The sequence below is a fragment of the Passer domesticus genome, chromosome 8 (assembly GCF_036417665.1).
Source record: "Passer domesticus isolate bPasDom1 chromosome 8, bPasDom1.hap1, whole genome shotgun sequence".
In the NCBI taxonomy this organism is placed as follows: domain Eukaryota; kingdom Metazoa; phylum Chordata; class Aves; order Passeriformes; family Passeridae; genus Passer; species Passer domesticus.
Window position 1 is genome coordinate 42,466,037 of NC_087481.1, and position 22,361 is coordinate 42,488,397.

The following is a 22,361-nucleotide window of genomic DNA, read 5'->3' on the forward strand; positions in this document are numbered from 1 at the left end:
TTAGTTGCTGTCTGGGATTAAACCACAGCAGTTCTGGAGGTGGAAATCAATGCAAATCCAACGAACCAAATAGTCTAATTTTGTGCAGCACAATGTGCTATCCTCTGGAACCCCTGGCACGATTACCAGCTACCCCTGCTGCAGTGACTGAAATGGGTGCACCACAGGCCAGCCCTGTGTTACCCCCTCAGGGCCAGTCTCCATTTTGCTCAGCCTGTTTAATATCTGGTACTGCTTTGCCTCTGCTGCATTAATGAAATCACTGAGGTCTGTTCAATGACACTGCCACAGAGCATCCAGGTAAACAATGAACACTGTTGAGAATGAACACAGGCGCTCTCTGGGTCTGAGTGTTTCCTTAAACCTGAACTTCTCACTGGCAAAGGCAAGAGAGCCTCTGTGGCACCCAGGGTGTCTGTTCCCTCAGCAGGCAGAGTGATCAGTCTCCACGTGTCTGAGATGACCCGAATCACAGTGGAGAACAAAAAGCCTGCCATCTTAGTTACAGCAAAACCTTAATTAGAAAGCTTTAGCTAACAAAAAAAGCTTAATTAGTTCATCTTTGTTAATGGTTTCTTCTGACTAAAGCAGCATACAAAGTGTTCCACAAGCAGTTCAGCTGGCATATTCAAAGGATAGGCAATCCTGGAAATATTTATTGGGCATTTTTGCAAGCAGCTGAGGTCAATGATCCTTTATATTTGGCACAGCTGCAGCTGGATGAGGCTGCACGCTTGCTATCAAGATAGTCAAATCAGATTTGAGATCACAACTATTAGCCAGTTACTCGAGTCAAAAGGGGTGAAATCAGACTTCCTTGTTGCATGTATAACACCAGTGTTCCACATCTGACCTCAAAAGTGCAGTTACAAGATGACAAGAAAAAAGAAATCACTATTTTTTTAAACTTGAACAAAGCCCAGACTTTATATTGCAAAGTGCTAACAAGACACAACACAATGAAATGCATCAACTTTTTATTTAGGTGAAGAATCCCAGTTTAAACCATTCTGTCCAAAATACAATAGTGGGAAAAAAAAAAAAAGTAAAAAAAAGCTAAAGAGAACCTGTTCCTTCCCCGTGGTGGGTCATGCCCCCCTTGCCTGCCTCTAAAAGCAAGGCCCCTCACCACGCTGGAGCATCTTCTAAGGTGTGGTCATTAAATCGAGAACTTCTTTGGCCAAGGATTTCCAGGACAATGGAATGCAGCAATGCTTTGCTATGAACTGTGAGTATTTACTGTTGAGATTATCTAAGTAATCTGTTGGCTTGGGGTGTTTTTTGTGTTTGTCTGGGATGAGGGGTAGCCTACAAGAGCAAGCATGGTACCTTACGCTGGAAGCCCCTTTGCCTCTTTTGTGCGTGATTTGTGGCCTTGCTCTCCTGCCGGGCCAAAGGGACTGTAATAAGTTGGATTTTCTCTGAGAAATGTGGTGGGAAACAGAGCTGATGGGACCTTTAAATGCCCTCCATCCGCCTCCCCAGCGTTAACCTGAGGAATCACGACATCCCATCGCTTGCTCAGGAGAGGATTCACCCCAGGATTTCGAAGTGCCGATCTCATTTCCCTTTTCTCCCCGTCCCGTTTCCCCCAGGGCTCAGGTAGGTCCTGTCTCCCCCAAAAAGCGATGCTGTCCCTCGTGCCCACAGCTCCGCCAGCGGTGCCGGGGCCGCTCGGAGCCCGCCTGTGTGCACAGCCGGGACAGTTCGCTCAATCCCAGCCCGGGCGGCTCTGGGGCAGGGACGGAGGGATGGGGCGGCCGGGCTGGGCTTTCCGCAGCCGGGCTGCGCGCCGCCAGCCCCTCGGCGCAGCACGGTACCGGGGCGGGAGCGGCCCCACAGCGCCTCCGGCGGGCGGCCCCTCGGGCTGCCGTCTCTATGGTTCCGGGTGCGGCCCTGCCTCTCTGTGGTGCCTTTCCGGGGGGAAGGGCCGCCGCCGGCGCCGCGCGCCTGCGTGTGCCGGGCCCGCCCGCCCCCCGCCGAGGCCGCTGCCCGACGCGCGGAGCGGCGCCGGCTGCCAGCGCTCGCGGCGCCGCCGGTGCGGAGGAAGGCGCGCGCCCCGGCCCCCGCCGCGCCCCCGGGGCTCCGCGGCGGCAAATGGTGGGGCCGGACGATGCCGGAGCTCCGGGCGGCGCAGCCGTGCTTCCCGCGGGCCGGCAGGAGGCGGCGGAGGAGGAGGCGGCGGAGGAGGAGGAGGACGGGGAGCGGGATGGGAGCCGGGGCTCGAGCCGGCGGAGCGGCGGGCCGGGGCAGGAGCGGCTGCTGCAGCGGTACCTGGCGGCGCTCGGCCCCGCCGCGGCGGCCAGTGGGAAGCGCTGCCCGGAGAAGCCCGCGAACGGAGCCGCCTGCGCCGTGGGCCCCTGCGGGAGGATGACCAACGGGGACGTCGGCTTCCTGCTGCCGCCGCAGGAACCGCCGCCACCCCCTCGGGCAAGACGGGATGAGCCGGGGCCGGAGGAGGAGGAAGCGAAACTGCAGAACGGGGGCTTCCTTCCCTGCCCGGCGGGAGGCGTCCCCTTGGGAACCGCCTTGGAAGAGCCGCTGAGGAGCTGCCGGCTGCGGAGCGAGGCGGAGCGGCGCGGGGGGGCGGCGGCCGAGAGTCCCTCGCCGCCCCGCAGCCCGGGGGGCGACGCCGGCAGCCGGGCGCTCGCCGCCCCCTGCGCGCGGAGCTGCCGGGACCGGGCGGAGCCCGCTGCCCTGCCCCCGGCGCCCCTCGGCTTCACGGACGTGAACCTCAACTCCCGCAACACGTACGAGGTGAGCCGCCGCCGCAGCGCCCCGGAGCACCTGCCCCACGGAGGGACCGCGCCCGCCGAGCCGGCCCCGCCGCAGGAGCCCGCGGAGAGGGCCCGGCACCGGGTGGGCATCGCCGGCGCCGGCAGCAGCTTCGCTGAGTTCTTCACCAGGTAAAGCAGCCGGCGGCGGGGCCGGTGAGGCCGTCCCCGGCAGAGCCTGGGGCGAGGGGATGCGGGTGTGCCGCCGGGTCACGGGCGGCCGTGGGCGCTGTGCAGGAGCGGGGCTCGGGTCAGCCGGGTCCTACTGCGGGTCACACCCTCACGGGCTCTTTCGGTAGCAAACAGGTACTTTTAGGGCAGGATAGAGGCTTTGGATGTGACAATAAGATGATAAAGGCGCTTTTACTAGTACGGACTACATGGACTTCAAACTGGAATTTGCTTCCTGTACCAGGGCATATCGCTGTCTGAGCGATCACAGTGGTACTCATTAAACCGCTTGGAGAATAAAGTGGAAGTTGTTGGTGTTGGAAACGCCTTTCAAGTCGTCGTGGAAGTTGCCAAGTGTTATAAAACATTTCCTACTTGTTGACGGTGTAGATAGAGTTTACTTATTTAGTTCTGTGTGTGGTGTTGAAAACTTCAAGGACTATGCTTTTGTGCTGTAATTGACTTCTGTTAAGTTTCTAGCACGAAACTGAAAGCTGTGGGACATCCAGCTTTGTCGCCTAGGATCTCCGTCACATTACTCACTCTTTAGCATACTGCACAGGAGGTGCAGCTGGACCATAATAATTTATAGCACACTCTATATTACCTTTATTATATTTGAACTGAAGAATTTAATTTCCAGCAGTTTTAAGTCTCCCAAACTGAGGGGTTATAGTTGTTGTTCAAGTCACTCTGATAGGACAGTAGGTGTCTTAAGTGTTTTAAGATGACAGAATAAGATTAATCTATTAACTGAAGAATTGAGATGGGAGAGGTTTGATCTCAAAGTGGGATCCCAAACTGAGAAATGGGCTCCCTCTGCCAACTCTCAGGAAAGGGGGAGGTGGTTTCTTGAGGATAAGGGTAGAAGAATTGAAGAATAAGTTTGATGCACCCACTTTGTTTCAGGGATGGACTGAGAGATTGCTGCTATTCCTATTCCATATTACTATTCTTCCATTCCATGCTTTGTTTCCTTATCCTCATGTTAATGTAGACTGCAGTATAATGTATGAGAGTAGCTCAGTTGGTTGGAGAATGGTGCTAATAAGGCCAAGAATAGTTGATTGAAATTCTGGAGCATTTTCCTCATAGATTCTGTGGTTTAACCCCAGGTGGTAACTAAGCACTACACAGCTTCTTGTTTTCCATCCCCTTCACCCCTGGCCCCACTGAAATGGGAAGGAGAATCAAAAGTAAAACTTGTAGGTTGAGATAAGAAAAATTTGGTAATTTAAGCAAAGTAAAATGTATTTATAATACTACTACTAATAATAATATAAAATAAAACCCAAGTGATGCACAACACAACTGCTCACTAGCCATTGATTAATGCCAGACCCTTTCCCCGCACACTGATCAATCCCTTCTGGGTAACTCCTCCAGTTTATATTCTGGGCATTAGGTTTTTATGGTGTGGAATCCTTTTGGCCAGTTTGGATCACCCGTCCCAGCTATATTCCCTGTGAGCTTTTTGTGTACTTCCTCACTGGCAGAGCATGAGACACAGTCCTTGACTTAGGATAAGCACAACTTAGCAACAAACAAAACATCGGTGTGTTATCAACATTGTTCCGGTACTGAATCCAAAACAGAGCTCTGTACCAGCTGCTGGGAAGAAATTAACTCTATCCCAGATAAAACCAGGACAATAGAAAAGTTTGAACTTGGTGTGCAGTAGAAGTTTTCAATATACATAGATATTTGCTGGAGTTAGTAAAGGCTTGGGTAATAGATGAAAAAGTGTAATTGCTTCTGTCCTGACAAAAGCTGTGGTACAGACACTTCAGTGGAAGAGTGGCTCTCAGCAAATCCCATTTCACAGTGCCTGACTGGCCCAGCTGGCTGTGCCTCTGGTGCATTGGCCTGGTGAGCAGTACTGGCTACCTTCAGTTCTGCCTGTATCTTCATAGTTACAGCTGATTTAATCTCATCAGCCAAAATGAGATGACTAATGAAAACTTCCAGTGATTTTCTTTAAAAACAAATTCAAACTTGTCTTGCTTCATAGATTTGTCTCTAGATAAATAAATACTAGAGTGGTAATATGAAAAGTGATAATAAAACTTTTATAACTTTTAAGAAGTTAGTTCTTGTCTTCTGAACCTATATTTCAAAAGCTTAGGCTTCTCACTTTTATTTTAAACTGTCCAGTTTCATTCAAAGCTGACAGTTGCCAATGTAAGTGGGTTATCCTGTAGTTCTTAAAAAGAGGATGTCAATAATGAGAACTGAAATGGTATAAAAAATTGTCCTGTATTTGAAGCAACTCTGCTTCCTTATGAAGTTTTCAGGAGAAGGTTGCTTGTATTTTTGAATGTGCACAGACTCATAAATGATGTTGCTCCCCAGAGTCTGAGTTGTACCAAGTAGCTGTGTACCTGAGAGAGAGCAACTCGTTTGTGTTTTGTCAGTGTGTAGCTGCTCCCACAATGTAAAAAAAAAAAACAAAACAAACCAAAAGGTACTGGATGTGCTACACCAATAGCCCAGCAACCTAGAGTGTTATGTAGGATGTTTTGTGCTTGTAATGCTCTTTGTTGAGTTTGCAAACTGTCTAAAATTTGGTATTTGCCATTGTGTTTTTCTAATAGCCATATTTATTTAGAATTTAGAATAATTTCCATAATTATATGGAAATTATTCTAAAAGCTGGACATTTCTTGCAGATACTTAATAAAGAGAAGGCAAAGGGGAAGTCCAAGTCCTACTGCCTTCAGCTTTACTGATGTAATTGCTGTGACCAAACAGTTTGATCAGACAGATCTGGGTTAGGAGTCTGCTGTTTCTAGCTGTTCCAGCTTGTTCCCAGCTCTTCAGTTATCAGACTGACCTGCTTCATAGTTCTTTGAAATAATCCATGTTAATTGTCTGTCTTCATTCACTGAACCAGAGATAAAACTGATGAGGTGAGGTGGTAGAAAAAGCAAGCAGCTGTCATCAGATGCATCTTATCCAAACTCTGTGACAGGGAGAGTGGCTGTGCCCTTGAGATTGTTGTTAACAATTACTTTAAGATCCTGGGAAAGTTTGGTGACTAGTACCTTTCCTTCATGATATATGGCCCTGGGATCTTAAGTTTGGTGTATTGTATTTTTGTGCCAAATCATTAAGCCTGTCAAATCAATACTAACAACTTCTAACTGAAAAATAATCGGTTTTGCTTTACATCTTGGTTCTCTCCACATGTGAAATGGGATGCCACAGTAGATCGGTATGTGGAGCAGAGTCTCATGGCAAGGAAAATTGCATGGCTATGGTCCCTTGTGTCCCCTGTGCTACTGTCTTGGTCAGAGCAATAAATGGCTTCTTTGAAGTCACCTGTCACTGCTTTGTAGTCCTGTGTATGATTCATAATGCAGTCATATACAGGCATTGTTCTCATGGCTTGTGGTCTTACATAGCAGCTTGCAAGGGTTGTAAGATGGAATTCTCTATTCTTGGGTTACTGGATCACTGTTGGGTGCAGAACGGTTCAGTGAGCAGGAACATTGCATGGACAGTTGAATTAAAGCCATGATTATTACCTTGACTACAGTATGTGCTAAATGTGCTGCTTTGGTGGACAGAGCAAAACAGTAAACCAAAAAGGTCAAGCAGCAGCAAGTAATCTGGGGCTGAGATAAAGACTCAATTCTGAACATCTTGTAAAGATGAGTTCTACTTCAGAGTTCTATAGGTAGGTACCAGGCATCTTTTCAGCTTGTGTAGATTTTGTACTTTTCTGAATTGTGTATTTACAATTTAGGTATCTGGTAGTTGGCAAAGTTTCTTATTCCTTGATTCAAAGCTTACTGTTGACAACAGTGATATTTGCATTTTCCCAAGTACTTGTGTTCCAGTATTCACCTAAGATTCACAATGAGATCAATTCATAACTGCCACTTCTTTTAGGTATTTGGAGTGTGGCACACATGTTCTTATGGAAAATGTCTTTTGTCTCATATTTCCTTCATTGCTCAGAGTGATTGTGCTTGTTGTCCAGACGTTTTGAAAAATATCCACTTGAGGAGATGATGGAAAGTCGAAAGAAGTCAGTATTTGTAGGTGCAAAGCACTAAGAAATCCCTGAAGCTCACATCTTTGTCTTTCTCATTGTAAACACAGCCTTGTGGTTTCATGAGTAGGTAGTCCTTCAAAAGCTGCTAATCTTCTTGCCTTTACAGATGTCCTTGGCAGTGACTGGAGTGTTGCAGGGAGGTTCACTGGGTGTTGCTACTCAGTGCACAGTAGCGTCTCTAGCTATGTAGCTTATATTTAAATTTATTACTGAGTACCACTTGCAGCTTTTTGCACTACCTAGGCATCTACCTAGGTGGGCCTTGTGAAGGTTTAGTACCATAACCAACATTTGTCTTAGAGAAAAGCTCTGCATACATAAATAATAGTGAAATTTCAAGAGATGTACTGTGCACCTATGGAGAAGAAATATGTTTAGTGGACTTTTGATCAAAAATGAATCAAATGGGCTGTCCTAGTTGTGACAGGTCTTCTAAACCTTCCGTTCATGTTAAGACAAGAAAACAGATTGATGGGGTCACTTCACAGTGCTGACTTTCTATTTTGCTATTGCCTGTGTCTATATCTTGATCAGATCTTACTGAAAAAAACCTGTGTGTTTTATGTTTGATTTTGATATTGTTTTTACATTGTCCAGATTAAAACAAACCAAATGAAAAAAGTACAGCTATACTGTCAATATATTGGAAAGATAATTAGAGAGAAGAGTTAAGGGAGTACATAAAACCCTTCCCCAAGAAACCACGAGGGCACCCTTCACCTTTGTTTTAGGGTGCAGATGTTTCTGCTGTCTGTAAGTAATTTTGTAACCTAAGTGAACAAATGGATACATATAATTGCTTTGAATTAAAGCTGATTGGAGAAAGTAAGCAAGAGTACATGGACTCTAATCTGTGGGCAACTTCAAGCAGTACTCTTTATTTCCTGAGTTAGAGACATAAGTAACTTGATAAAAATAGGAAATGACATTCATATTATCAAGTTGAGATGCTTCTCTGTGGATTCTTCCTTGATATTTGTGAAGAATGATTATTTTGTAAAGTTGTGTTGACATGTTGACCAGTTACTAACTTTCAGTGAGTGTTTCACAGTAGATAAGATGCTATGCACTCATAGAATCAATTTGGTTAGGATGTCAGTTGATGAGCAAATCAAAGTTAAATTTCAGGAGTTCAAGCAGAAGAATGTTATGTTGATTTAATTCTGGATAGGTTTCAGAAGGCCACGTTGCTCCAGCTTCTGTCTGCAGCAAATCTTTCCCCAGCTACCCGCCTCAAGGAAAAAAAAAGCTGACTGAATAGATGTCAATTCTAAAACCTTAGATGTATAATCTTCACCAATGTGTAATGCCTAAAGTATTGTTAGCAATTTTCTGCTCTCCTTGGTGAATAGTGTAATGAACAGTGTTATATTCTATACTGGTACATATATTTGCACTAGGAGTCTTGTAATCCTAGTATGAGTTTTCATGAAATAAGTTTGCATTAAACTAATGCTGTAGTTTTGTTGGGGTTTTTTTTGTGGGGGACTGTGTTGATTTTTCCAAGCCAAACAGCTTAAATTGCTGTTTTGTGTGCAGTAAGCTGTTGGAATCATAGCTTGTTTTGTTCAGGAGTGTTCTACAGAGGCATTTAAATGTAATCTGAAAGCATCTTCTCTTCTCCCCCTCCCCTTCATTTTGCAGAAGGCCTTTTCATTCATTGGTCTCTTCTGCTTATTTGGGGTCACAGGGTTTCTTACAGAGTATATTGAGAGTAGTGACAAAGTGAACGGAACCTCTCTTCTGAATAGGCTATGACTAAAAGAATAATGTTTTACATGGGAAATAGCAACCAAAGGAGATCACTTAAATCACAGCTGGCCTCTAAGAAAATGATAGTTTTATGTTCTTGCTCTCTTGGCTGTTCCAGTTATTCATTAGGTTCTTTTGTCCTCATTGCTTAAGAATAAAAAAGGAGTTTGAGGATTTTTGGTCACATTTCATTCACGTGGATGCAAAAATTGTTACTCCTCTCTTCAATTTCTTGGAACTGCTGAGATGTTTATGATATAAACATCTGTCCTTTTTTATTTATCATAATTGGTCTTGTTTGTTCAGCTCGGAAGGGACTAGGTTTGTTGAGCTGGGTGGTTGGCATTGCCTTAAACTTTGCAGCCTCTGTGTGTGCATCTTTTTATTGTTGTTTTCTAAGGAAGTGAAGCACGGTTTCTGCTTCATCTCTAGTACTGCAGCTTGTTTCCGAGGTTCAGGCAAACCTCTCCGAGTCTGAGAGAGCTCCAGCATAAAAACCCTTCAGATTTTTGAATGAAGTCTGAATACAAGGAGAGCCTGCAAAAGAGACTGATAATTTGCCTCTGTATTTTCAGAAACCAGTCAGCTGTGCAAGCCACCTGCAGAGTATTTTGCTTCTGGCTCGATATTGGGGTAACAGTGTGAAGAAGAGCGTGGCTGTTGTGTGGGTGAACTTATGACTTCAATTAGTAGAAAACTAGTTTTCATGGTCATAGATGAATTTATTATTTCAGAACTTCTGAGAGCCAAATACTCAGACTGGTGTTCTTCTGAATTCCTTTCCTGCTTTCTTATGGCCTGACTCAAAATAGCTGAAGCCTAGAAGAGTACTTTCCTACAATTTTTCTCCCTTCTCCAAGGTACTGCTTTATTAAGAAGAAGCTATGTTCAGTTTCAATTGTTACTTTGGGAAGTTTTATTTAATGTGCTCTTGGGAAAGTGAAAGAGTGTCTTTTGATCATGTAGCATAATAAAAGCTTCCTTGTTGGCTCCCCTTGCCTGTGACAAGATCTGAACTTCCTGAAGGCCAGCTTCAGGAATAGGCAATCTAAGGAATAGGCAATCTAAGCTTGGCTGTGGTCAGGCCTCAGACCTTGCAAAGCTCTGTCCTATCTGTATTGCTTCAGTTGCCTAATTCATTCATTAATGTAGGATTTTGTCTGTCTGCTGCTGGGCAGTAATGAAGCAGCTTGTGTGCTGGATGCCAGAATGCTTTAAAACTCAGACAATCCACTTGCTATCAAAGGTGTTTGTATGGTTGGCATCTGTCTGCCTTAGGTAGCAGAGGGAACTGGGGTGGTTTGGACAGCAGGAGGCTGAAGGGAGACCTTGTCACTCTACAAATACCTGAGAGGAGGTCGTAGTGACATGGGTGTCAGTTTCTTTTTCCACTTATCAAGTGATAGAATGAGAGGAAGCAGCCTCAAGTTGTGGCAAGGGAGGTTGAGGTTGGATATTAGGAAAAGCATCATCACTGAAAGGTTAGTCAAGCATTGCAACAGGCTGCCCAAGGAAGTGTTTGAGTCACCATCCCCGGAGGTGTTCAAAAGTCACATAGGTGTGACACTCAGGGGCATGGTTTAGTGGTGATCCTAACAGTGCTGGGTTAATTGTTGGACTCAGTTATCTTGGAGGTCTTTTCCAACCTAAATGATTCTATTGTATTAGCTTTTTCTTGTTGTTAACTGTGTTTTGCAAATTGCTTGCTGATCCTCAAATTATGTAAGTAGTGGAATGGTAAATTGGAAAATTTCTTCCTCATTTTAAAAACTGAATTAAATCAGTCTCCTGCCTTCTCATATCAGCTAATAGATCAAATATTAATTCTTGTGTTTTGTAGTGCTTCTGCAATTGATCACTGAAGCAGTGACACAAAATATATTGTGAATTGCTAGTTGCAGCTGAAATCCAATGCACTGAGTGACTGCAAAAGCTGCAGTGCTTGTAGTGCTACATTGTGCAATCGAGTAGTTGACAGGCACTCTGTCAGGCACCAGAAAGGAAAAATATTAACTGAGGCTTAACCAGGCCGGTCAGAGTTGCAATCACCCCTGGGACAGTCTTCAAAATAAAACTCTGCCCTGTGTTTGAACTTCCAGTTCACAGACTTGTAGGCCATCTCAAGGGCTGGGAATCTTTATCACCTTTGTTTTGAAAGCATGCATTGTATAGAAACATTTGAACTATAGGTCTAGTGATTGCCCTGATAAAGCTGGTGAGTTTTGCCTTAACTGAAAGTGAGTCACATCTAGAACAATTTCAGGTGCTTTGTTTAATTGAGTTGTACTTTGTGAGATATCTTGGTGAGCTGATTGAAGATTTTGCTATTGTCAGGAAACAAAGGGAATGTTTCATCCCTGTTTCTGGTATTTATATGATCCTCTGTGAGCTGCTGTAGCTCATTAAGCTGGAGACTGAAAAAGTGTTGATGGCTTTCTGTGGAACTAGTGAGCTGGATTGACTTGCAAGGTATAGAGGGTGTGGGAGCTGATGCAGCAGAAGGGATTGTAGGACATTGCTGTGCCAGGAGGAGAAATGGACTTCCCTATTATGTGGGTTTGTGGGAGGAAAGGCTCTTGTTCCTCTAGCATTGTTTTGCTTGGAGTATGTTGCTCATTAAGTAGCTGTGACTTTGATGGAATAGTTATTCCTGGCTGTACAAAAAATACCAGAAAATACAGGTACACAGAATCTGGTAAAAATTCTCCACTTCTTGCAGCTGTGATTTTAAATGCTGTAGGTAAATGACCTTTGATCATTATTAGAGAAGATTGACCACAGTGTTTGGTGTAGTGTCAAAATAGCTTTATAACTGCCTGATCAAATATGAAAATGATAGAACAGTCTGGCATAAAGTTCTATTTTGCTACTTCACTCTGAAAAGTCAAGGCTGATTCTCTTCCTTTATTTGTATTAAACCATTCTGAAATTTAACCCCATCAGTTACCTTGCTTATGTGTCTGCTTGCTTATGTATAGTTTTGAAGCTTGAACTGCTTGTAAATGTGACCTGTGCAACAGCTCTTTGTTAGGAGTAGAGTGTAGTCAGGTAAAATACAGTTTATCAGTGAGTGTTATGTACAAAGTGTTCTGTAATACTGCTAAACACTTTCAACTCTTAAAACTTCCTAAGTGTTTGTGTACCTGTAGTAAAACTATTCTGCCAGCAGAGTTTGTAAAGCCACTTTGGGATGGGTATCCACTAGGAGCTTGATCTAATTTAGTCTCATCAGTTGATCTAATTTAGTCTCATCAGTGCAGTTCCATGATAGTTCTGCCAGTCTTTGTCCTCTCCAAGGCACCAGAAGCCACCTCCTTCACAGCTTCTCAATCCATAGCAACTAGTCCTTGACAGTTCCTTGAATTTCAGGTATACCTAATTGTAGCCAAGGCTTTGTTGACCACTAATATAAATGGAGACATCATATTTAATAAAAAAAAAATACTACAAGCTTGGTCTTGCTGAGGATGGTTGTTGTTCTTAGTAGAATTTTTCATTTCCTTATTTTGTTTTTGTTGTAGGGGTGGGGAGGGGAAAGAGGCCAAAAGCTTGCTTGTGTAACATCTAAGACTGCAGGTTTAGAGTATTGCAATCATTGAAGCTCCCTTGGAGAGGGTAGTTTGGAACATTCCTTGGGTTGTCTTGGTGCAGAGAGAAAGAGGAGATGTTTACATCTAGAAGGTGCTAAAACTAGAAACACATAACAAATCTGTGGTTGGGGTAATAAAAGTCAAAGAGAATCTTGTATCTGGCTGATGCTTGTAGCAAAATGGTGGAAAATGTAAACTGAAAAATTAGTTGGATCACATCAATTCCAGTATAGGGCACAACTTTGAAACTTGTGCTGAGAGCAATCACAAATGTGTTGGATCAAAATGGGCTGACACTTGAAGCTATTGAAATTAAAAATGTAGAATGCCTGTTGCTCTGCAGGCTTTTTAAGTGGCTTACCAAAAAGGTTTTATTTCCTTTTGATGATTCATTATTTATGCTTAGAATTGAGTTACCTTTGTTTCTGCATGTAAATTATTGAAAAGTCTTGTTTAAAGCAGAGGGGCTAATTCTACTTAATAAAGCAATGGTGGGGGTTTTTTTGTCTGCTGTTATTTCCAAATTGTTTCACATGAGACCATAACAGAATGGCCAAGACTCGAGTATGGAGAAGAATTCTGCTGTGTTCTTAAGCAGCTTTTGTGTGTTATGCCTGGTAAAGACATGCCAATATGAAAGTAATAGTTCTTGTTATGTATGTGGCTATGGAATATTCTGTATAGAATATGGAATTGCAGGCATGTAGAGGTTTCCAGAATTTGCTCTAAAAGTATAGCTTTAAATAAAAACTACTAATTTTAGTGTTTTCTATCTGTAAAAATGTATCTATAGCAATTCCTGGAACATGCCTCTTCTAACTCCTTACTGATACAACTCTCTGGGTAAAGATTGTTGGGTAAATAAATAATTTCCTTTTCAGCTCGTCATTCTGCTAATTCAAATTTCAACAAGTTTCAAACATACACCTATTTCGTATGCCTATGAAGATTATTAAAAAATTAGCATGGGGTGGAGCAAGAGCAGATGGCATGTACAAGCAGAACTCTTCTTGTGGAGACGCAAAATCAGTTGTTTTGTAATACAAAATACAGTTTTTAATGAATTTTGTTACTTCATTCCTGTTACGTGCTCTGAGGTTTTCTTGGATTCAGTAGATTTTTAATGTTATTTTGGAGAAATTTGTCTTCAGGGCTTTTAACTGTATTTTTGTAACTATATTAAAAACACCTAGGAAAGTGTACTGGGGTTTTTTTGTCCAACTTGGTGCTCATTTGTAGCATTACTTTAGTGCTGGATTTCCCTTCTAAGACTTTGTGATTCTGTGAGGAAAAGCTGTATATGATAGAGTGAGGATGCTCTTGATGAGATGCTGATTCCTTCCTGTTTGTGTCTGCTTCCCTGGATTTAAAGTGATGCAGTCGACTCATGCAGTGTTTACTAACAGGTACTAGGTGCTTAATCAAAAGGAAAATCTAATCAGCCCTCACTTCCTCTGTCAGTTCTCGTGGCTTTCAAATCTTGTTTTCTCAGCATTACAACTTCCCTGGTATCAAAGCTCTTGAAAGATGGATGCAATGAAAAGAAATCATTGATGATGGAAAATGACTGTAAACCAGATTGTTGTGTGTAAAGTAAAAGTCAGAAAAAATATTTTGACAGTTAGCTTTTTTAATCTAAAAAAAGTAACTTTTACTATGCTAGTATAATTTGAGGTCTTTTTTTGTAAATTAATGGGTAAACATTTTGAGCAAGCTCAAAGTTGTCTTGTAAGGATGAGAAATCAGAGAATAGTTTACCTTTCAGGATTGAGATATAAACACAGTATTAATTTATAAGTAAAATAATCCTAAATTCTGAATATTTTATTTGGAAAGAGGATTTTTTTAATGCTACACTGTACATTTGCCAAGCGTGTCCATAGTTTAGTGGTTTTGTTTTGGGTTTTGTTTAGTCGATTGGTGGTTTTTTTGTTTTTGTTTTTTTTTTTTGTTTGTTTTTTTTTTTTGGGCATGTGTGTTTTGTGTTGTTTGGGGTTTTTTAATCTAACATAATGCAGCATTTCAAATTAAATTAATTTTTATATTAAGGTGAACTGTAAGGAAGTATAATTTCCTCATGTATAACAGTAATGATGATCACATGGTTTATGCTCTCCTCTGAGACCAGTTGAATTTTGCCATTTTTGTGCAGTGCAAGATGAATAAATTAGAGAAAAGTAGTCTCATTGTTATGCTTGATGTTCATCCTAAAAGGCTCAGGTGTAACTCCAACCTTCCTCTACACCTGAAATCCATCTGTAGATTGCTAAAAGTGACAGAATAGGTGAAGCTGGAGCCTGTATATGGAGTTCTAATGATTGAATGAATGGGAAGAAAAGCTACTTAAGATGTTGCTGGGAGGCACAAAGCAGTGGAATACTGCTAGCCTGTTGTTTGTGGCACACGGTGGAGTTGTACAAAGGGGAAACCTATATATGTTATCTTTGTTGAAAGAGCTGTAGCAAAATATGAAGCTTGTAACAAGGTTAGTTTGACATTTTTGGTCAAACAAAAAATCCTTGTCAGACCCTTGTTCTTGTGGAGAGGTGACTCAATTATACCTGGAGGCAGTGCTGGAGGTGGATCTACCCTGGAGCCCTTCCTACCTGCTGCTGTTCAGAGCACTTCAGCTTTATTTGAGTGGCTGTTGTGCAAATACAGTGCAGTCTGGTTTTGGATAAAATTTAAGATCAAGGTTGAAGTAATTGTCTCATATTTTCCAGTAACTTCCTCTAAATCTTGGAAATCTGTCGTCCTCTTGACCTCTAGCTACTTGGAAATCAGAAAGAAGTTTTTTGTGTTGAGATTTTTTTTTTTTGTGGGGAAGGGAAATCAAAATCCCAAAGTAAATTAAAAACAATCACTAAAGTATGAAGTTCCACCTATCCCCTTCTGAGACTTAATTCTAATTGCATTTAGACTGCACTAATTAATCTTAAATAGGACCAAAAAAAGTGACTTTTAAAAGCAAAAGTGGAATGGAAGCAAGCAATTTCATTAGTAGAATGTAGTGTTATGTCACCTGTAGAAATGGTTAACATTTTTGAATTGCTGTACCACCAGTATGGTGAAACTTGCACAGACTATCCTGGGCACAGGCAGGAATAGTTGAAACAACACTGTTAAAAATGGGGGAAAACCACCACTCATAGCTGTCCTTACAGCTGTTGCAGTTTTGTGATCTGAGCCCACAGGTTTTTGTTTAGAGTAATCCAAACCATGCTAGCAATAAATGTCTTGGTCTGTGCCAATAACTTCTCATTCTGTGGCACTTCATTTAGCTTTGGAGATCTTCAAGGCACCTACTGAAACATTTTGGAGTGTCATTTGAGGGTGTTAATTTGTGTTACATAAAAAAGCAGGGAAAAAAACCCCTTGAAGCTTTCCCCTGGGCTTTTGTAAACCAGAGCTTAAATCAATGAACTAATTTAATACTTCTATCCCATGGGTCCTTGCAATGGAAAGAATTGTTCAGTTCTAAAGTGTAGGCTTTTTTTTTTTTTTAAGGAATTATGAGGTTTTCAAATGGATTTTGAGATTCTGTACCAAAATGCTATTGACTTTTCAGCCATTTCAATAGTTGACTCTTCCCGGGATCCGTGAGACTCATGAATATTCCAAGCAGCAACAAATACATCAAATCTAGTACACTTCCTGCGGTTCAGTGAATGCAACTTGTAAGCATTCACAGATGCTGTTCCTTAACAAGGCTTTTGTAAGGCTTTGCTGCTGTCAAGAACACCTCAGATGTGATGCTGTTAGTTGCCAAAACAATGTATTAAGAAGTGTCCTTCCATCTTCAGCAAAGCTCATTTATAATTTCTCATTAATTTCTTTTGGATTAGAATTCCTGTGTGAAGTTTATTCTGACATGATACACGGTTTTTAAGCTTTTAGCCTTCACAAGAAACAGACTTCATTGAATATGTGCTCAATAAAAGTAAAAGTAAAACTTTTTTCCTTCCAGACTGCATTAAGGAATATTTGTTTTGATGTTTTATTTGTTTAAAAAAACTGAAAAATTAAATCTCCTAAAAGCCGTGAGCATGCCTAAATATTTTTGTATTGAAATATTATTTTTAAAAAATCTGTATGTTTACACATGTTTTTCCTTTTAAAAATCTACCAGCTACCTGGTTAATAATGAACCAGCTTTGATACAGTGACAGATTGCCATCAATATTAAATGCATCTTTCAGCTTCTCCATATGCTAGAGACAGTGGAGTTCAACTGCCAAGTAGCCCTGGTGGTATTCCATAGTATGTGCAGAGACTGGTTGGTTATTGCTACCCATGAAATCAAGAAAGATACTCCAGAATGTATACCTGCTTTTGGGGGAAAAAGTCTTCTCTAATGAAGTTCACATACAGCTGTTGCAGATTTAAGGGCAAGGCTGTGGGATCGTGCAGAGTGACATGTTGTCTTCAGAAAACTTCTGTCTTGTTATGTTGTTTATTCTTTGAATGCTCCTCCTTCCCTCCTGAAGACAATGTAAAGCACTGTGAAAAGTGTCCTTATGAAATAAGCCTTTGTTATTTATGTAAGCACACTTTTTTTTGTCTTACAGAGTGGATCTGTTCATTTCACTAATAGTGTGCAGTCCTAGGATTGGCTGAGGATGTTTTTTTTTCAAAGGCATGGATACCATGGCTAGTCTCATTCACTGTTCCTCCTTTCCAGGCTGTATGTCAGAAACCCCTGCCTTGGAGCTTCTGAGTGCTAACTTGGCTTCCACAGGGATGGACGACGATATTACAAATTTCTCTGATGGGGACAGAGTTGTGGGATGTGTGGATCACAATCAATGCTTGCTGGAACAATTTGTATTAATTAAACTATTATTAATAGCAACGACTTGATTCCATTAATGGCAAACCACTATTCAAACCATGCAATCAGTTATTCCCAAACATGCTTTCCCAGTAACTGGGTTGGAACAACATCTGGGGGACCTCCACAGAAGGGGCACAGTGTACTGGGGCACCAACAGATTCTATCCAGGCATTCCACAAAAATCCCCCATGGTGTTCTTGTCAGTCAGGTGTGTGTGTAATCCAGTACTCCCTGCCTGCCTATAGCAACTTCTGTTTTCTTGAATGAAGTCTTTAAATTATTTTTTTTGACAAGCTGTTGATGATGGTAGTGAGGCAGTGGCCTCAAATGGAGTGAAGAGAGTCTTGGTGTTCCGGGTTTCTTGATTTTTCCTAGATTCCACAGGACCACCAGTCTTGAGCTTACCAGTTTTTGGGAGGCCTCCATGCTCTATCAGCACCTGCTTCTCCATCTCTCCAGCTTTTTGTTTGCTGGTGGCTAGATCCTCAACTACACATAAGTTCGCAGACTTGCACTGAAGGGATTTTTGACAGGCGTTTGCTTGTTTCCCAAATAACAAAAAACGTTCTGGGAACAAAAAAGATAGCTTGTGTTTGAAGACCATACAAGGTCCTACAAAACTGACAGTTCCCAATTGTAAAACTATGCTGTCTGGCCAGAAATCCTGACGGCACTGGAATTTAAGAGCCCTGAGCACTTTTCAGAGAGATTGTGGTTGTTGAAGCATGCTCCTTTTATCTGGGCAAAGGGACTGTTTGCTGTGCACAAACGTGATTGCTTCCAATTTGAAAAGGAATTGTATTTTAAGATACAGCAAATACCTTAAGTAAAGAATAAATCTGGGGATCTCTTTCCTGAAGAAGAGTGTGAAGTTAGCGAGTTAACACTATGCAAAAACATCTTCCACCAAAAGTACTCCCATATTCTGTTCTCTAAGGTCAGCTGGTAAGCTTCCTGAGAAATAACCTTACAGGCTACTGAGCTTTTAATCCCTTTGTGCTAAGAGTTTCTGGAAAGTAACTTTCCAGTATTCAGAATAAATACACTTCTTTCATTTTTAAAGCACTTGTACATAACATGCTCTGTGGGAACTTGTGATTGGAGTCAAATAGTGTAGCTGAGTGTCTGACAAGTGGTCACTAACATGGTCTTGTGATGGTTGGCTTTCTAAGAAGTAAGAGCAGTGCAGTCATCTGCCTCTTTGAATGTAATTGCTTTAGGCTCTGATAAAGGTTGTGTGCTAAAGTGAAGCTGTGTGATTGTTGCCAGGTTTTCTAGTCCATGCTATGAAAGTTGAAGGTGTTAAAGATTGGTAGAAGTAATAATTCACCCTTTTTTTTTTTAGATCTCTTAAGTTACAGGTGTTTTTCAGCTGTTGTCATTTCAGTCTCCAAATAAATCAGGAAGAAACACTTAAAGCAAATCCCAAACAAAAGTTTGAGAGTCTGCTGTGTGCTGTTTATATATAAGAAAGTACCTGCTATTACTAAAAAAAGCTCTGATGTTGCATAAAGTAGTTTAGAGGTAAAGTTGAGTGTTAAGTACAAAGATTAGCGTCAAAACACCTGTAATGAAAGATGCTCCACTTCAGATTAATTATTTGAAAGTAGAATGCACTATGCATTTACTGAGCAATCTCTACAGATTTACCCAAGTGGTAAACTGGTGGAGAAATTGAAAAAATGTAAGTAGGCACAATATACTTTGTTTATATGCTTATAACAAACAAAACAAATTCCTTCCTCTCTTTTCAGAAACTTCTTCACTAAAAGGACAAAGGAACTCAAACCTGCTGTCCAAAGCGCTCCTGGTTGGAAGTTGTTTGGAAAAGTCCCACCCAGGGAAAACCTTCCAAAAGATTCCAAAATTATTCAGCAGGTGAGTGAACATCACACAACTCAAGGCAGGAAAATTGTAAAAATAAGACACAGGTACTGCATTTCTCTGCTGTTATATCCACATTGGTGTTATATGACCACAGGGTGTACTGAGAACATTCTTTTGGGGCTTTGTTTAAGTAATAGTAGTTACTAAGGAATTTGAGTTTTACGATTATTTTGTACATTCTTCAGTGGATCTCTGTACTTACAAAAAGTACTTTAAAAAAGGTAGTATATGTTCAAGAAGCATTTAAGCTGTTTTTGTTAAGACATTAGAACTTGCGTTAATTTCCCATAAAATTTTGTCTTATTTAACATGGTATGCTGCAATCTGACTCATTTTTCCATTGCCATCCTTGTCTGGAAGACTTTCTATGTAGGTAACTTGTGACAAATTGCTTAGAATTCTGGAACATGTAATCTTCTTTAAATTAAAATTTTAATCTCACTCAAGATACTTTGTTGCAAAATAATGCCATAAATTAAACTGTTTTTCCAGCTTCTGGAATTCTTCACAAAGATACCTCTGATTTCCTTCTTCTGTCACAAAGTTGCGCTTCCATATAATTGTTCCTATGGAATCTGTCTTTGATAAAACAATATTTCTGATAAAATAATACTGAAATGTCAGTCTTCAAAGGGGAGCAGTTGGTACTGTATCATTAATGTAATGTTAGCGTGCAAACCTGGAGCCGAAAGATCTGTTGACATAAGAAATATGAATGTCCCATGTGTTGGTTATAACAGTAACTTGAATCTCTGGAGGGCTGCTTTCTCTGTCTCCTTTCTTAAATTCCAAATAAGCTGATGTGTTTGGCAGGTGTACATGGCTGTGAATGAGGCAGGGTTCAGTTATCTCCTAGAAGGGGCTTTGTGGCAAAGAGGGCCTTTTGGGAGCAACCAAAGTCAAAAAGGAGAGGATCTTTTTGAAGGACTTCAATGCAATGTGACTTGTGACAATGGGTTGAAACTATGTGACTTTTAAAGATCCCTTCCAACCCAAATCATTCTATGGTTTGCACTGTGAAGTAAATGGAATGCTTTTTCTGTTTTCAAATACAGTTTTCTTATTTAAGTGGTTTTCCTCTTTGGGTGGGAGAGGGCAAGCATTCTTGGTTTGTTTGCAGGTGCATGCTGTTGGCCTTGTGCTGTGAAAATACTGTGGTGAAATCCAGATGTCTCTTCCATCCTGAGAAATGGAGAATCTGCACAGTGTTACCTGTCATCTGCTTACTGTTTTCTAGTAATGAAGATATTTGTTCTGGAGACCATGTTATAATAGAATTGTTTGGGTTGGAAGGGAGTCCTACTCCTTGCTATAGGCAGAAACCTTCCAGATTGCTCAAAGCCCTGTCCAACCTGACTTGGAGCACTTTCAGGGTTGGGGCAGCCACAGCTTTCCTGGGCAACCTGTTGAAGATGATGATCTGAAGAAATAGTCCTGCTATCTTATTCTGTTTTGTTCACATGTAATTCTGTGAATCTGTCAGGTTACTTCATAACCTGCACGGAATGTCTCTCCAAACTTGCACTTTGGCTTTCTAAATCAGAGTGGAGGGATCAAATATGATTGAAATAGAAACCTAACTTCCCCCCGAGTTTTTTAGCCTTTTGTGGCTAGAACCATGGTTACTTCTTGGTAGCCAGCTTTTGTAGAATGAACCTTAGGTGTATGACTACAAGAAGGTAGGAAAGCTGCCTGTGAGGGAGTGTATGGTAGTTTATTATTAGCCACAAATCTTGCCATTCCTGAACATTATTTTTCATGGTTGGACACGGTCTTTTCACTTTACTGATGTCAGTGGCCAGCTTTGGGAGGGTGCAAATAAACCCTTGATTAAGGAAACTCAGTAATGAGTCAGCATCCTGCGTGTAAAAGATGAGATCTTAGGAAGCCCTGTTGCAAGAAAAATTAACTCACAACAGGAAAAACTTTGCAATTAATAGGAGGAGGAAGTCTTTTGGTTAAGGATAATACATATATCAAAGTTTTATGGCAATATCATGAAGCATGAAGTACTTTCCTATTAGTAAAACTGAGAAAAATTGCATCATTGTAGATGTATAGCCAAAAGACTGGTAGGGTTTATGTGCCCCTTTTCCATCCTGGTAAGGATGATGTAGTAAATTGCTGATTGCATTTAAATGAATACTTGTGGGTCCCAGTCACTGTCTATCAAGTAGACACTGCTATATGACAACTTCACTTCCAGAGAAGTCAGGTAATGCTTGTCATATCTTGAATAACCTCCAAGAAAATCTGGAAACTTAACTGGGGATACCATTTCAGACATTTTTCAGATGACGATGCCAGCCAGCTGTGCCTTCAGAGACTGCCTGGTGAACATGATTGTAAATAATTTCCTTGCAAGCCCCTTATCCTGTGCAGGAGATGATGGATGTTGTTGTGGCACGGCAGCCTGCGGGGTTTGCCGGCACCGTCCGTGCGGCTGCGCTGCCTCGGGCGGGATGCGCTCCCTCAAACTGGGTCAGAGGTTGAAAGTTCTTGGCAGCTGCATCTCCCCACTCGCAGCTGCTGGCACGCTCCTCTCTCCTTGGATTTAGAGCTGCCCAAGCAGGATGTGATTGAGGCCAACTCTTTTGCTGGACATCTCCTTCCTCTGGGCTTCTTTCCTTCACTGTTTTTTTGAAAAGGGAAAACAACTCCCCAGGACTGCAAATGCCAAATGCATTTGATGGTTTTAGGAAGTGTGCCTTTTTTCATGAGCTGCAGCTAATAAAGCTAGTTATTATAAGAAGCATGTTGTCATTAATGATCAGTTTGGTAAATTCTTTTCAGTCTGTACAGAAATCTGCTTTAAATTAGACTGTTGAAATACTTTAATGCAGAAGCAGACTTGTGGGCTGATATATAACATTTTGGAATGTATTGACTAAAGTCCAAGTTCTGTTTGAAAACGCAGGCACAATTTCAGTTTTTGTGCTTACAGTTAAAGAAAAGAGCTTTTGATCTATGATAAATTTTTTTCTGAATATCAAGTCATTAAGTTTAGGTTATTTTATTAAGGCAGGTTTTATTAATGTATTTAAAGCAGTATGGTAGGGTTTTCCTAATATGCCTGAATTAAAGTAAACTCAAAATATGCAATTACACATTGCAATATAAAAACCAAGCAAAATGTACACCAAATTTGCTTTATCAGCAGTTTTAATAATGCTTCTCTCAGTTGCAGCCTTAAATGAAGTGGAAAAAAAAGGAGCTTCTTTTCTACTTCAATCTGACACACCATTAAAAGCTTGCAGTGATTTTAGAAATGACTTCTTGTTGAGAAGTGAAGC

General features: G+C 41.5%; 1 protein-coding gene across 6 annotated transcripts in view; it reads left to right on the top strand.

Annotated features, from left to right (window-relative positions):
- Positions 1-1,196: 1,196 nt before the first annotated feature.
- TBC1D12 (TBC1 domain family member 12) overlaps positions 1,197-22,361 on the top strand; it is a 40,136-nt gene continuing 18,971 nt past the window's right edge. For 2 of the 6 annotated variants that reach the window (XM_064430864.1, XM_064430865.1), the window contains exons 1-2: positions 6,584-6,624; positions 18,936-19,059. In XM_064430864.1, coding sequence (XP_064286934.1) covers positions 6,599-6,624; positions 18,936-19,059 — 150 coding nt within the window. In that variant the 5' untranslated portion in view covers positions 6,584-6,598. Of the gene's footprint in view, positions 1,229-1,447; positions 1,603-1,998; positions 2,907-6,583; positions 6,625-18,935; positions 19,060-22,361 lie in introns of those variants that run through there. The other 4 variants (XM_064430862.1, XM_064430861.1, XM_064430859.1 and 1 more) reach the window with 4 other exon arrangements.